The sequence below is a fragment of the Dendrobates tinctorius genome, unplaced genomic scaffold, assembly GCF_039654945.1.
Source record: "Dendrobates tinctorius isolate UK_male_01 unplaced genomic scaffold, ASM3965494v1 ptg000231l, whole genome shotgun sequence".
NCBI classification, from domain to species: domain Eukaryota; kingdom Metazoa; phylum Chordata; class Amphibia; order Anura; family Dendrobatidae; genus Dendrobates; species Dendrobates tinctorius.
Window position 1 is genome coordinate 19,115,877 of NW_027361898.1, and position 16,988 is coordinate 19,132,864.

Consider the following 16,988-nt stretch of genomic DNA (forward strand, 5'->3'; position numbering starts at 1 on the left):
AGCACTCCCATTAACTCCCAGCCCCCCACCCCCTTAAAGGGAATCTGTGACCTCATTTTATCCCTATCAGCTGCCGGCACTGCCATCGGGCTTATCTACAGTATTCTATAACGTGGAGGTAACTAATGTGGCAGCAACTAACAGAATGCATTATTCCCTGTTAAAAACCAAAGTACTACATCTGGGCAATAAAAATGAAAAAGCATATACAGAATGGGAGGAATAGGGCAAAACAGCACATGTGAAAGACTTGGGTATAATAGATCACAGACTGAACATGAGTCAACAGTGTGATGCAGCAGCAAAAAGTCAAATACAATTCTGGGATGTGTTAACAGAAGCATATAGTCTAGATCACATGAAGTTATTATTGCCCTCCTACTCTTCTTTGGTCAGACCTCATCTGTAATACTGTGTCCAGTTTTGGGCACCACATTTTAGAAGACATCAACAAAACTGAAGCCAGTTCAGAGAAGAGTGACCAGAATGGTGACCAGTCTGCAAACCATGTCCTATGAGGAACGGTTACAAAATTTGGGAATGTTTAGCTTGCAAAAAAGACTTTGAGAGGAGACTTAATAGCTCTACAAATATCTCAAGGGCTGTCAGTGTAGAATGATAATCTTTATTCTCATTTGCACAAGGAAAGACTAGAAGCATTGGGTTGAAACAATGGGAGGAGACACAGATAAGATATTAGAAAAAACTTTTTGACAGGGTGATCAATGTGTTGAACAGGCTGCCATGAGAGGTGGTGAGTTCATTCAATGGAGGTCTTCAAACAGAGACTGGACTGTCTGAGATGATTTAGTGAATCCTGCTTTGATCAGGGGGTTGGACCAGATGACCAAGGAGGTTCCTGCCAACTCTATTTCATGGTTCTATGATGTTGATTCAGACTCTCAGGATCTCTATGACCTGGAAGCTTCGTTTACAGTGTAAGTCTATGGAGTTTTTTACGGAGTCTCCATAGTCATAAGTTGTAAAAGCCACTTCGGGGCCGCAGGGTGATCTGGAGTCTGAATCATCATGTGACGTGGAAGAAGAGGTGGTGCTGGATAGAGGAGACTATGCCAATAGGTGATATATTAACACACTGACACTACACATTTTCTTACAAACTTTTCTTATCTCCCTGGAGTACCCCTTTAATATCCTGACCTAAGGGTTGACCATTATGGCGTCATTGGGGAGTGTCTCATCTCTGCAAACCTCATAAATCACAATGAATGACTGTTTTGCTGTTTGTCCAGACACATTGCTGCTCCTAGAGCTGTGGCTCTGCTTTATAGCACAGTTTGGATCCACTCATTTGATAATTCTCTTAAGATTTACTACCTTTTTTTTCAGCCTTTCATTCAGCAGATAGTAAAACGAATATCTGACTTGTTTTGTATTAACTTTTCAACTATCCATTTTCTTTAAGAAATTGGCGCTTCTTCATGTTGCAAGTGGAAAGAAAATGTACAATATGTCTGATACACAGATGATTAACTCTCCAGATTCTCCCTTCGATTTTGTTCCTCCAAAAGTAAGCACTGTTTGAGATTTGTCTACCTTATTATACAGCAAGTTATTTTTAATGGTTTCAACACTCCAATTATTTTACTAAATATTGATTTGGTTTAAAAAATAAGTATAATATATTATACTTGTAAACAAAGGAATGTAAATGACCAGGTCATTTACATTATCTTCTAACAAAAGGACCTTTGACGGATGAGAGTTAAGCCCCCGTTACACACTGCGATATCGCTAGCAATATTGCTGTAAAGTCACCGGTTTTGTGACGTTACAGCGATATCGCTGCATGTGATACTTACCTCCGACCGGCTCCCCCGCTGGTTATCGCTGATCGCGCGAGAAGCTCCTGGACCATTCCTCGTCGGCCACTTCCTGCGGCGCTTCCTGCTGTGACGACAAGCGACGCGTGGAGCCGGGCGGGAGGATGCAGGATCGCCGCGTCTGACAGGTAAGTAGTGATCCCCGTCCCCTGCGATGTCGCTGGTGAGATCTGCCTGTTTGGCAGCTCACTAGCGACCACCTAGCGATTCACCAGCGATCCTAACCGCGTCATATCGCTGGTCGGGATCGCTGGTGAGTCGCTAGGTGTAACGGTACCCTTAATTTTATAGAGCTTTCCCAGGACATGTTTACCCTAATTGGAGGCAGTTTCAGCCTCAATTACACATATCTTGTTGACATCAAAGAGCACACAGATATACAGAGAGGGGGGACATAGAGAGAGACGTACGGAGATGAGAGATAGATGGATGGACTTTTCTACCTGAATAATGTAATGTATGTAATTCTTGTTTCCTGATCCATATGCATTTAATGTTTATAGTGTTTTATTATTTAATCTTATAATTTAAGTAAATTCAATTCTTGTGTGAGCATTTTCTTATTCATTACAATCCTTTTTGAATCCGTTATGATACACTCGATTATGAAGATTGTTGATCATTAGTTGTAGTATGATTGATTGATTTTTTTTTTTATTTTTTTTTTTTTTAGCCTAAAAATCTTCGTAGAACAACAGCAAGATCTGCCACAGTAATTTTGGAAGATTTATTATCTGATTCTGAAGAGTCTGAAGATGACTCCAGTGATACAAACTGGATCCCTGTCCAAAATGTCAAACCGCCCAAAAAAGCACCCAGTGGAGTGAGTGGAAAAATGTTGACCCCTGATTTGAAAGATTGACAATACTTTTTCCTTTTTTTTTTTTTCTGTAAATAGACTAGACTGACTTTGTATAGTATGCTGACGTAACTTAGTGAGCCTTCAGCTCAGGATCCAATGGGCCTGTGTTCTGTAATAATATTGCATTCTTTCCCCCATTCATCAGTCCCATCGGGGCTTGCATCCAAACAGACTCGTGTGCTCTGTCGTGCATAATTTTTGGTCATATACACCTTCTAGAGGTGAACCTTCAGACGTAGTAGACTGCATCTGAGTTTCTGCTTCCAGTAGTCGTATACTCCCGAAAATGATGCATGGCAGAGCACAGGTTGACTGTCTGCACCATTATGGACCCTGTCGGTGCATATGCAGAGTCCCTGTTTTTGTGGGGGTTCGAATGCAAGTTCCGATGGGACCACTGAACGTGGGCAAGAACGCAATGTGAATAGAGCCTTAGAAGGAGTCATCTGTTATGTCTCCTAGTTAGATTGGCATAAAGTACACAGGACCTGTGATGCCTGACAGGCAATGAGTCTGAAGATAAAATTGAAATTCAGAATCCTCAGTTCTTTTGATTTTGCTTTTTTTTCCTGTGGGGTGGAGGGGTAACCATACGGCCATATCTCCTTTTTAAGACCTTGAAGCGGCTGTATTTTGGCACTCAGTAATAATGCCAAGCTTGTGTGCCCTTTTGTCTTACTATAGTGCTCTTGTAGAGGGCGTTGTGGAAACAAGATGTGTCGCTGTAGAAAAGCTAAGCGTAATTGCTCCGATGAATGCTGCTGTGACCCTTCTAAGTGCCGCAACAGGGAAAACTTCTCGGTAAATCTTTTTTTATTTAATTTATTTTTTATTTGATTTATTTTTTATTTGGTTGGGATGAAAACCAAACCACATTAACCTTTCTAGGCCAAAACTGAATGTAGCGCCACAGTGCTGACAAATCACTTAATTGATTGTCTTGGGCTAATCTTTTCGCTTGGTTTCCATAGGAGGCTGGCATGCCCACGTTGCAGATACATTATTTTTTAATTTCTTCCTCTTAGGCTGCTCGAAAAAATAGAAGAAGCAAACAAAACACTGTATATAGCCCCAAATAATAAAATCATCTTCTAGCCCCGCAAAAAAACAAGCCTGTTAACAATGCAGTTCCACTGACTTGGAGAAAAAAAAACAATTATGCTTCTCAGAAAATGATGACCCTTTTTTTTTTTTTTAGCTCTGATACTTTTGTACTTTAAATGAAGAATGAATAAAATGACGAGACACTAGCCACCGCAAACCCGCACCATGTATCCAACATTGCTGCAGTCTGCCATTTTTGTTTATTTTAACCCCTTCACGACCAATGGTGCCACATAGGCGTCATGAAAACTGGTGCCAATCTGACCAGTGACGCCTATGTGGCGTCATGACCTTAAAGGGAAGGTGCCATCCTAAAAAAAAATTTTCAGCAATTGAAAAAATGTAAAGAATTAATGTTTACATTTTCTAAAAAATATTATCATTTGTTTTTAATTTTGTAAAATATGAAAAATAATTTTAAAAAGTTTGGCATTTCCACTTGTTAACACTAGGGGGGAGCAGATACTGAAATTTGGCACAAAAACCTAGTGTACAACTAGCTCACATTACTGTCCTGCAGTAATTATGGGTGTACAGTGTCCATGATGTTTGATTTTGATATATGATCAAGCCCTAAAATGGACACTGTATGGGCGGAATCTGCTCACATGGGTGTGGTGTCACTCCTCTCCTCCCCTACCTGGTGCTTGCTAAGGGAAAAGAGAGGATGACATCTAGGAACACAGTGAGCAGCCATTTTGATGGGGCCTGCAAAGTTACTGACTGTCTTTGCATGTAAAGTCTGGATCAGAACAGGCCATCAATCAGCAGAAATGTTTCCTGGATTTCTGTGGAGCAGACAAGAAGACGGTCCATCCATGTGTATAAAACACAGCGCTCTATGTACAATCCCTGGCACCGAACAGGGTGCCCCCCACAGACCAGCACACTGCTCTCCTGAAATACTCTGTGCTGCTGTCGCCCTGCTCCTTCCACCATATATCAGGGCCCTGTCGCTTAGCTTTCACACATCGCCAGGACGGGATCTGAGGAGAGGAATGGGGTCTTCGGCCACCGAGGATGGCAGGCAGCCAGGATTCTGGGAGCAGGGTGACAGCAGCACAGAGTATTTCAGGAGAGCAGTGTGCTGGTCTATGGGGGGCACAGAGGGAGATATATGGTGGAAGGAGCAGGGTGACAGCAGCACAGAGTATTTCAGGAGAGCAGTGTGCTGGTCTATGGGGGCACAGAGGGAGATATATGGGGGAGGAGCAGGGAGACAGCAGCACAGAAATCCAGGAAACATTTCTGCTGATTGATGGCTTGTTCTGATCCAGACTTTGCATGCAGAGACCCCATTCCCCTCCTCAGATCCTGTCCTGGCGATGTGTGAAAGCGAGGCGACAGGCACAGTCCGGGGTGACACTGGGAAGCAGGCTGGGGGGGGAATGAAGCCATACAGTAACAATAAAAATGAGACCCCTCTCTTCAGCTGCCTCCCCAGCCCTCCCCTGACCCGTGTGCAGGTGCTCAGCCAGAGCCACCCTAGAATGGGTCCCCTTTTAGCAGATCACAAATAATACCGCCATATACTTCACACACAATGCCGCCATATAGATCATACACAATACCACCATGTAGATCACACATAAAACCAGCAGGGTGACAGCAGCATAGAGTATTTCAGGAGAGCAGTATCACACAGCAGAGAATTTGATACACGACTCAGCAGACAGTATCACACATGAGAGGATTAGATACACGGTTCAGCAGTCAGTATCACACAGGAGAGGATTAGATACACGGCTCAGCAGACAGTATCACACAGGAGAGGATTAGATACACGGCTCAGCAGTCAGTATCACACAGGAGAAGATTAGATACACGGCTCAGCAGACAGTATCATACAGGAGAGGATTAGATACACGGTTCAGCAGACAGTATCACACAGGATAGGATTAGATACACGGCTCAGCAGACAGTATCACACAGGATAGGATTAGATACACGGCTCAGCAGACAGTATCACACAGGATAGGATTAGATACACGGCTCAGCAGACAGTATCACACAGGATAGGATTAGATACACAGCTCAGCAGACCGTATCATACAGGAGAGGATTAGATACACGGTTCAGCAGTCAGTATCACACAGGGGAGGATTAGATACACGGTTCAGCAGACAGTATCACACAGGAGAGGATTAGATACACGGTTCAGCAGGCAGTATCACACGGGAGGATTAGATACACGGTTCAGCAGGCAGTATCACAGGAGACAGTATTACAGATATGCCCACACTGGTGAAACTTCCAGCCCCCCCCAATTATACACTAGACTATGGGCTATATATGTCACTGTCCTCCTCAGACAACCATAAAATCTCTCATAAAAGCAAAGGTGTCAGATTACCGGAGATCACTGGGGCTGTGTGTGAGTGAGGAGGCGGAGACAGAGCAGGAGGACAGTGGAGCTGGAGCAGGAAGCACGGTGCAGAAATTGGAGCTCAGCAGATAGCGCTGGGCTACAGTAAAATGGCGCCCAGCCACACCTACAGCAGTGAATGGTGCAGCCCACAGGGGCGTGCCCAGTTCTCTGCTAATGAGGCTGCATGGTGGGGTCGGGAGCCGACCGCAGTCTGTCCAGGGATGGCCATATTTGCAGACTGTATGAGTCCTCCGCAGATCTGCAAATCAAGATGGCAGCGCCCAGTGGCTACATTAAAACATTATTACAAAACAAACCATAAATTCTGGTTAGTACAACACTTGCTTTAACATGTTTTGTTACTTACTCTTTTTTTTGCAAATTATATAAAATTGCGGCACCTTTCCTTTAAAGCCCCCCTGCGGGTTGGGTGACCTATGTCACTGAAAGGTCACCTGACCCGCAGATACAGGGGGCTTTGTTCTTCGCCATAGGGGGCGTGGCTTTGCCCACACGTGACTACGATCGCTATGATTGGCTGTTAAAAGTGAAACAGCCAGTCAGAGCGATAGTAATATTTCATCAATGAAAATTGATGAAATATTACAGTCCAACCATGTCCGACGCTGCTGTAGCATCGGACATGGCTGGTGACAGCGATCTCACCCCCCCGCCTTCCCTCCGCTCCACCCCGACTTCCGATCACCCCTCCTCCCATCCCCTCCCGGTGTCCCGCGGTCCCGGACCATGGGCGCCGCCATATTGGAAAATTGCATGTGCAGTGCGCCTGCCGGCAGCAACTTCCATTCATTCATTTTGATCACTGTGATAAACTCTCACAGTGATCAAAATAGAATGAAAAGTAAATAAACCCCCCGTTTATCACCCCCATAGGCAGGATCAACTAATAAAATAAAGAAATTATTTTTATTTTTCCGTTAGGGTTGGAAAGAGGGTTAGGGTTGGAAAGAGGGTTAGGGTTGGAAAGAGGGTTAGGGTTGGAAAGAGGGTTAGGGTTGGAAAGAGGGTTAGGGTTGGAAAGAGGGTTAGGGTTGGAAAGAGGGTTAGGGTTGGAAAGAGGGTTAGGGTTGGAATTAGGGTTGGGGTTAGGGTTGGAATTAGGGTTGGGGTTAGGGTTGGAATTAGGGTTAGGGATGTGGTTAGGGGTGTGTTGGGGTTAGGGTTGAAGTTAGAATTGTGGGGTTTCCACTGTTTAGGCACATCAGGGGGTCTCCAAACGCGACATGGTGCAACCATTGATTCCAGCTAATTTTGCGTTCAAAAAGTTAAACGGTGCTCCCTCCCTTCCAAGCCCTGACGTGTGCCAAACAGTGGTTTACCCCAACATATGGGGTATCGGCGTACTCAGGAAAAATTGCACAACAGCTTTGGGGGTCTAATTTCTCCTGGTACCCTTGGGAAAATAAAAAATTGGGGGCTAAAAAAATATTTTTGTGGAAATTTTTTTTTTTTCCTTTTCACGTCTCTGCGTTATAAACTTCTGTGAAGCACTTGGGGGTTCAAAGTGCTCACCAGGCATCTAGATAAGTTCCTTGGGAGGTCTAGTTTCCAAAATGGGGTCACTTGTGGGGGGTTTCTATTGTTTAGGCACATCAGGGGCTCTGCAAACGTAACGACGACCGCAGACCATTCCATCAAAGTCTGCATTTCAAAACGTCACTACTTCCATTCCGAGCCCTTACGTGTGCCCAAACAATGGTTCCCCCCCATATATGGGGCACCAGCGTACTCAGGACAAACTGTACAACAACTTTTGGGGTCCAATTTATCCTGCTACCCTTGTGAAAATAAATTGCTGGCTGAAAATTATTTTTTTCCCCCTCAAAAAAAAAATGGGGTCACTTGTGGGGGAGCTCCAATGTTTAGGTGCACAGGGGCTCTCCAAACGCGACATGGTGTCCGATAACGATTGGAGCTAATTTTCCATTCAAAAAGTCAAATGGTGCTCCTTCCCTTCTGGACCCTGCCGTGCGCTCAAACCGTGGTTTATGACCACATATGAGGTGTCGGTGAACTCAGGAGAAATTGCCCAACAAATTTTAGGATCCATTTTATCCTGTTGCCCATGTGAAAATGAAAAAACTGAGGCTGAAAGAAAATTTTTGTGAAAAAAAGTACACTTTTTTTTTTTACAGATCAATTTGTGAAGTACCTGGGGGTTCAAAGTGATCACTATGCATCTAGATAAGTTCCTTGGGGGGGTGTAGTTTCCAAAATGGGGTCACTTGTGGGGGAGCTCCAATGTTTAGGCACACAGGGACTCTCCAAACGCGACATGGCAAGCGCTAAATATTCCAGCATATTTTCCATTCAAAAAGTCAAATGGCGCTCCTTCCCTTCTGAGCTGTGCCTTGCGCCCAAACAGTGGTTTATGACCACATATGAGGTATCGGTGTAGTCAAGAGAAATCGCCCAACAAATTTTAGGATCCATTTTATCCTGTTGCCCGTGTGAAAATGAAAAAAATGATGCTAAAAAATTTTTTTGTTGTAAAAATTTAAAATGTCCATTTTTTCTTGCCACGTTGCTTTAGTTCCTGTTAAACACCTGAAGGGTTAATAATCTTCTTGAATGTAGTTTTTTGTAGCTTGAGGGGTGCAGTTTTTAGAATGGTGTCACTTTTGGGTATTTTCTGCCATATAGACCCCTCAAAGTGACTTCAAATGTGAGGTGGTCCCTAAAAAAAAAAAAAAATGGTTTTGTAAATTTTGTTGTAAAAATGAGAAATCACTGGTCAACTTTTAACCCTTATAACTTCCTAAGAAAAAAAATGTTGTTTTCAAAATTGTGCTGATGTAAAGTAGACATGTGGGAAATGTTGTTTAGTAACTATTTTGTGTCACATAACTCTCTGGTTTAACAGAATAAAAATTTGAAAATTGCGAAATTTTCGCCAAATTTCTGATTTTTTTCACAAATAAATGCAAAAATTATCGACCTAAGTTTACCACTAACATGAAGCCCAATATGTCACGAAAAAACAATCTCAGAATCGCTAGGATGCGTTGAAGCGTTCCAGAGTTATTACCTCAAAAAGGGACACTGGTCAGAATTGCAAAAAATGGCCAGGTCATTAAGGTCAAAATAGGCTGGGTCATGAAGGGGTTAACAAACTGTATAAAGCTATGTTCACATGTAGCTTTTTTTCTGCGTTTTTATTGTCTCGTGCATGTTGATAAAGTTTAGTGGCCCCTCTAAAAAAAAAAAAAAAAAAAAAAAAGCCTGATTTAAGTTCCTTAGGCTTTTTGCAGCAAAAACTGATACCTGATTTTTGTTCCCCCCCCCCCCCCCCCCCCAATGCGTTTTTGCACTTATTCCTTGCTTTCTATGAGTGACAAAATGATGCAAAGACGCTGAAACAAGTGACATGCTGCAGTTTGCAAAAACACATCAGTTTTCCAAATCAGACAGGAAAATAAACCAATGTGTGTGCATGAGATTTCTGAAATCTCATATACTTTGCTGGCGCTGTAAAATGCAGCTTAAAAATTGCAGCAAAAATGCAATGTGTGAACATAGCCTACACTTGCTGCAACCTTACTGACCCAGATAATCTTCTTCCAAGGTAAATTTTGCAACAAAATAAACGTCCTAAAAACCAAACCCTAAAAAACAATGTTGGAGTTGTTTTTCTTTTTCTAGCTATTTAACTACACTTGGAATTTTCTTCCTGTCTGCCAGTGCTTGGTATGGCTGAGTGTGAAAAATCAGTTATGGCTCTTGATAATGTAATAAGGATAACCTCCCCCCTTTGTGGTTTATGTTCTAGGCAGAGTTGCCAAACTGCTATTCAGTATTTCACAGACAACTGGACCCAAAACTCACAGATGGTCCAATTTTTTTTTAATTTTTTTTACGGATCTTTGCCACACCCCTTGATAGAACCATGCCCCCCTGAGTAAGAGCACAAACTGAGAATTACACCCAACATAAAGGACAAGAGATGTGGTACCGTGCAGTGCATAACACCCAGTGTACAGTGGCATATAAAAGTTTGTGCACCCTTGGTCAAAATTACTGTTGTGAACAGTTAAGCAAGGTGAAGATGAAATTATCTCTAAAAGACCTAAAGTTAAAGCTGACACATTTCCTTTGTATTTTAAGCATAAAAATATACAGTCATTTTTTTTTTTCGGATCAAGGGGGGGGTGGGGGGGTGAAGTTACAGACGGTGCTTTTTTTTCTGCTGGACACAACGGATGGCAGAGAAAAGCATCGGGTTTTACAGACTGTGTAAAGTTATGGACTGTTGTCATCCCAGGTTCTAAGTTAGTCTGCTTGTGTAGGGGTCACGCTCTCAGGTGGGCGCTAGAGCTCACACAGGCACCGGATTCTTGTGGTAAAGCAGTGTTGGCTTTATTGATCTCCACAAACTTGCACACCTTTTACATGGAAACAGCCCTTCATAACAAAAACTGCAGGTCTTTTGCTAATGAAGGCGAAGCAATAACTGGGTCTCGCCCAGATGGCAATTCAGGTCCTGTTTTATTCTCAGTGGGCTCACATTCACTGATGACTTGGACACGCCTGCGCTAGTCCCAGTTTCGTCACACATAATGGCTATTGTCCATAACAACCAGTGATACTTGGTTTGAGAGGAGCCTGCACAGGTTGTGTGCACAGTCTCTGGCTTGTCTCTGCAGCTCCAACACAACCTGCCCTGCGCTCAGCTACCCCAGCTGATAGACCAGTGAACACACTGCCTGGGTCTAGTCCTAGCTCTCTGGGTGCATCTTATTCAGTGCTAGGATTTAACCCTGTGCTAGCTGGCTTTGCTGCACATGCTGTAAATTCTTTTTCTTCTGTCCATATTTATTCAATCGATATTTATTTTTATATTTTAAATTATTTTTAAAGGATGATGCAAATAACGAGGATCAATCCCGGGAGTCTGAGAACTCGCTGAAGATTGACTACCCTGGTGATATAACATCTGGAAGTTCATTTTTCACACCACCTTGTGTCACACCCACCAAAAAGGTACGACAATGTGTTCTGCTCGTAGTTATCATTTTCCATGCTTTTATCTGAGTCAAATTGTAAAGAGTTTTTTTTGTTTGTGTGTATATATATGTGTATATATATATATATATATATATATATATATATATATATATATATATGTGTGTATATATATATATATATATATATATATATATATATATATATATATATAGTGGACCTTTTATATGGATACACCTGGGTGGGCCATTTATAAAGTTGGATCCAAAATGGCCAACTTCAAAATGGCCGCCAAGGTCACCACCCATCTTAAAAAGTTTTCCCCCTCCCTTATACTAATGTGCCACAAACAGGATGTTGATATCACCAACCATTCCCATTTTATTTAGGTGTATCCATATAAATGGCCCACATTCCATCAGGTGTCAAATTGGCGGCTGTTCCTGACTTCTAATATTGCCAAAAAAGCACATTTTCATAGTTCCAGCAATGCAACCACATGACACTTAGAGTGCAAACTTGTCAGATACTTTAACAGCAGAGTCTGTTCTCAGCATGCTTCCCTCAGTCCTTACAAGAGCAGCAGGGCAGAGAATGAAGAGTAGTAGAAAGCAGCAGAGGAGATTGCCAGCAATATGTAACTAGAGCTGGAAGAGCGACCTCGTCACTTGCTGTCTGCTCTAATTGAACATTGCCGTAGTTGCTTAGGTTTATTCCCCATTGACCCTTGATGGTGGAGAATACCTATTAGTCAGTTTGTGTATAGCATATCAGGCACTAGAAAGAAAAATACATTGCTTAGGCCTTTTTCACACTTACGTTTTTTGTGTCAGTAGTCATCCGCCAAAAAGGCGGAGAACGGATCCGTAGCCATGGAAACACCAACGGGAGCCACCGGACCGTTGGTGTGCCGGGATCCGCCGATGAGGGAAACTTAAGGAACAGCGCTGAAATAAAAATACCGCCGATGTCACGGGAAGAGGGCGTGCTATCGCGGGAATGGGCCGGGCTATCGCGGGAATAGCCCGCCCTCTTCTTCGGGGACATCACGGGAATGTCCAAAGAAGAGGGCGTGCTATCGTGGGAAGAGGCCGGTGCTATTGTGAGAAGAGGCCGGGCTATCGCAGGAATGTCAGCAGCAAATGGTCGTGATGAAGATGTCAGGTCGCTGCAATGTCATTTGGGATATCTGCAGTCATGCGGTGAGGAGAGAGAGAATTTTGTTCAGCAGCCACATTGGATTGAGGGTTACATCTGTAGCGAAAGGCAAAAATGCGGATCCGGCCGCCAAAAAAAGTTGCATTGTCCGTCCTGTGATGTCAGCGGACGCCCAAATTTTGGTGGATCCGCAGAAATACGGATGGGATGGACAACCCAGTCAAAATCTGCTGATAATGCAAGTCAATGGGGAAAAAACGGATCCGCCAAGAAAAATGGCGGATCCGTTTTTTTTACAAAACGGCGGATTTTGACTGGTGAAAAACTGATGTGTGAAACAGGCCTTAGGTGTTTGTAACGAATAGAAGTATTCTATTTTAGGTTTTAAAAAAACTTCACAGATCTACTTTACTCTTAGATCAATATTTTTGTTTTTTAATTATCACCTTAAATATTTGCAAACTGTAGAGCTGTTTTGTAGAAAAGTAACACAGCTGTTCTTTTTTTTTTTTTTTGTTTTGTTCTGTAGGTCCTGCAGGAGATAAGCGACATAGGCCAAGTGATCACCATGAAACTGCAGCGTAAACCAAGCATTGTCCCCAGTGGATCACTGATTGCCGACGCGCAAGAAAATCAAACATCCTTATTGAAAAAAAAGAAGAAAGCCCTTTGCAACAGCAATATGAGCTTCTTCTCTGGGTGTTCACCAATCACAGAGGATGAGTGAAGGCGGCCTGTCCGTCCTAATAGCTTCCTTCTTTGTGTACAATTCAAGTCGACCTCTGCATAGGTTAAAATCGGTAGTATATCGGGGAAGGTGGACTGTATATTAATGGTAATTTTAGCGCTTAGTCACAGGAATAACTTGTAAATATTTGTATGTCTTTGTTCGTCCGTGTTGTGTTCAAGTTTAGCAATGACACACAAGTTTAAACTGCTGAAGATGTCCCAGTGACCGGTCTGCAGCTGCCATGAATTTTATGAGGCCGGCGGTCCTGCTCCATAATCACAGCAGCAGGAAGGCATTAGTGGAGAACTGCCTTGACCAGTAATTACAAATGTAAAATATTTTCACATTGCACCTGAGAAAGGTATTAGAGTTCTCTGGAAAGCCTTTTTGATATGTCAATTAAACATGTTCAGTACAGAGGTCCTCTTGATTTTGACTTTCGGGTCCCTGTAGACAGGCCCTAATTTAATTGCCACACCATTAGGCTGGGATTACGCGTTGGCTTTTGCCACGACACATCACATCTCTCTGTTTTAGAACATGATGTAAGTGAATATTGGCACATTGCTGACATGCAAGTCTCTAAAATCTAACTAGTTTGGATTTCTTGCATTGTGTGACACGGTAATTTGCTGGCTGACATGCTTCCCCATTCACATTATGCTTCATCATCGCCGTGTGATCTTCTGGTTGTGCATCTTGTCATGGCCATGTAGCCTCCAAGTCTTTAAGCCTGAAACCAACTTAGTCTTAAACTAGCCTTCAGTTGTGCAGGCATTTTTCAGATTCTGCCATGACATTTTTACTCCTAAAAAATCATTGTGTTATGAGACCCTGACAATTTTAATCTAAACTTGTTTTTAAATTGTTTTTTAATAGTTATTACTAATAAAAGCACATTCTCAAATGTTTCATTTCTTAATGACTTTCAACAGACTTTACAAGGATCGGACTAGTAACGTGTCGACACGCTATTTAATAAATACTATTATGTTTTGTTTTTTTTTTTATTGGCTTCTTTTGTAAAGGTTATGATAACTAGTTGCAGAAGTTGTCTGTTTTTTTTTATGTAGTCTTTTGCCTAGAAAATATTTATAATCTGTTCAAAAACTGTTAATTTGTTGTCCAAAAAACTGTTTGAATGTGAAGGGGGAAAAAAAAAAATACTGCTCTCTGCCGTCCCCCAACATCTCCTGTGGTGACTATCTGTGAAGTTCTGCTGGTCTTTGTTAAACAAGCACTTCAGTGGTTTTTGTTTTTTTTTACCTTCATTTGCACCCTTCTTTCAGATTTTTCATACTCTGCAATTCTTATACATACTGTATGTATTTCAATTTACTGTTCTGTTTTTTATACCTTTTCAAGCTCTATCTTAATTTCTAGGAACCACCTCCTGCATTTTATTCTTCTGTGCTTTTCTAGAAAATGCCATAATGTATCAGTAGAGAGTCACAAACTGCTAGAGCTTGCGTCTCAATACCCAGCACTGCCGCCGGCACTTGGACTGGAGCGCTCGGCTGCATAGAAATGCATGCAGCCGCACACTCCGGTCCTGAGTGCCGGGTAGCGAGACAAGTGCGAGTTACCCAGCCTGGGAAAAGATAGCAGACAGTTCCTGGATACTAAGCATTATAGAAACAGGTCACAAACTAAAATTCCACACCTTACCCAAACCCTCTTTCGTAGTGACCCCACAGAGGCAGTTAACAGAAGAGCAAGTTGCAGTACAAAAGGAGATTCAGACCCTGGTGGAGAAGGCAGTGTTACAGGAAGTTCCCCACCAAGAAAAAGGAGAAGGCTTCTATTCCCCTATCTTCTTGCGGAAGAAACCAGATGGGTCGTTCAAGACAATAGTAAACCTGAAAAGGTTAACCAAATATCTAGTGATTCCTCCATTCAAAATGTAGACAATAAAATCCGCGGTAAAGATATTGTTTCCAGCTTGTTACATGGCGGTACTCGACTTAAAAGACGCGTACTATCACGTCCCTATACACGGACTACCACCGGTTTCTCAGAATAGCAGTCACAATAGGGGGAGAAATAAAGCATTACCAATTCAAAGCCCTCCCATTTGGGCTGGCCATCGCCCCAAGAGTATTCACGAAAATCATATCTGAGGTTATGGCACATTTGAGAGAACAGGACGTCCTAATAGTCCCATACTTGGACGACTTTTCCTAGTAGTGGGCAACTCCCTGAGCCATTGCAGAAACCAGCTGAACCAGACTATGGAATCTTTGTCCAGTCTAGGTTGGCTGCTGAAATCTCAGATAATTCTGAGCCAAGTGCAAGAATATTTGGGCATAACCATAGACTCCATCAGGCAGGAGTGCCGCCTCCCCAAAGGGAAACAGCTACACATAGAGCAGCTAGCAACAGGGGCAATAACACGGACACTAATGACACTCAGGAAGGCCATGTCCTTGCTCGGCTCAATGACTGCATACCTACCAGCGGTCCAGTGGGCCCAAGCTCATACAAGAGATCTCCAGTGGGAGATACTAGAGGCAGAAATTTCTCTTCACGGGAATTTAGAAGGGCAGTTAAACATCTCACCCATAACAGTTCGCTCTCTACAGTGGTGGGCGGAACCATCCAACCTAGCCAGGGGGGGTTCCTTGGGTGATACTGGTCTCTCAGATCCTTACTACAGACGCAAGCCCCAGGGGGTGGGGGGCTCACTGGGACAACCAAGGAGCCTGGACACAAAACAAAAAGACAGCCTCGAATATGAAGGAGCTATTAGCGGTGAAGCACGCCCTCCTGTTTTTTCTAAAAACCCTCAGAGGCCACCACGTAAGAGTATTCTCTGACAACAGTACGGTAGTCGCTTACTTAAATCATCAGGGGGGCACGAGATCCCGTACCCTTATGGACGTGACAAAATCAATTTTCCACTTGGCAGAGAGGAACCTAGGCTCACTAACAGCATTACACATAAAAGGGTTAGACAACGTGATGGTGGACTTTTTAAATCGCACACAGCTGAGACAGGGCGAATGGGAACTGAACCAGAAAGTTTTCAATCAGATCACACAACTATGGGGAAAACCCAACATAGACCTATTCACCAACAAAACGAATCAGAAAGTGAAAACATTCTGCTCCATAGACCCATCCGGGGACCCATTAGCTCTGGACGCTTTTATGATCTCTTGGCACTTCCCCTTCCATATGCGTTCCCACCAATAGCCTTAATTCTGTCAGTTCTGAGGAAGATTCGGGAGGACAAAGCGAGGGTAATACTAATAGCCCCCTTTTGGCCGAGGAGGATGTGGTTCTCGTGGCTGAGGAGAATGTCCATTAGGGTGATCGCAAAAAATCGATGTCGGAATTTTGTCCGTCTGGACCCCACAAAACGATTCCCCTTTCCAGATATTGAGAGAGCCAAAATTTGAGCTCGATCAAACGACGTTAACCCGTGCCGCTCGTCGCTCAAAGTTTGAAAAAATCCAAATTGAGGTATTTTAAGATTTAGGTATTTTGCATAGTCTGTTAGACTATAAAGAATGTGACAACAACATTGCAGAAATAGCCCTGACCAAATTTTCGAACCATTTGTGGTATTTGAATGCAGAGTTAGTGGGATTATCGTTTTTTGATCCCACCATTACAGACAATGAAAAGTTGTTAATGGCTAATAAATTGCTCAGTAGCACAGATGAACCATCAGAGCACGCTAGGGTTGTAAATCCAAAAGTTAGGAAAGAAAAATTAAGAGGTAGGAAGTAACCGACTTTAATGACCTTCTGACAAAAGATGAAGAACAAAAGCAATATGTCCTGCAAGTTGTAAGCAAATGCCGAGCATTATATTCTGACGTTTCAAAAACTACTTTAACAAAAGCTCTAGAATAGATTAGATAACTATGTAAAATTATCAACTCATGTAGGTTAGCGTGCTCTGATGGTTCATCTGTGCTACTGAGCAATTTAT

At 42.8% G+C, this 16,988-nt stretch overlaps 1 protein-coding gene across 3 annotated transcripts in view; it reads left to right on the forward strand.

Annotated features, from left to right (window-relative positions):
- Positions 1 to 13,956, forward strand: part of KIF4A (kinesin family member 4A) — a 93,753-nt gene extending 79,797 nt beyond the window's left edge. For all 3 annotated transcript variants that reach the window (XM_073556128.1, XM_073556126.1, XM_073556127.1), the window contains exons 27-31: positions 1,427 to 1,531; positions 2,518 to 2,667; positions 3,391 to 3,507; positions 11,057 to 11,179; positions 12,849 to 13,956. In XM_073556128.1, the coding sequence (XP_073412229.1) occupies positions 1,427 to 1,531; positions 2,518 to 2,667; positions 3,391 to 3,507; positions 11,057 to 11,179; positions 12,849 to 13,046 (693 nt within the window). In that variant the 3' untranslated portion in view covers positions 13,047 to 13,956. The remainder of the gene's footprint in view (positions 1 to 1,426; positions 1,532 to 2,517; positions 2,668 to 3,390; positions 3,508 to 11,056; positions 11,180 to 12,848) is intronic.
- Positions 13,957 to 16,988: the final 3,032 nt, after the last annotated feature.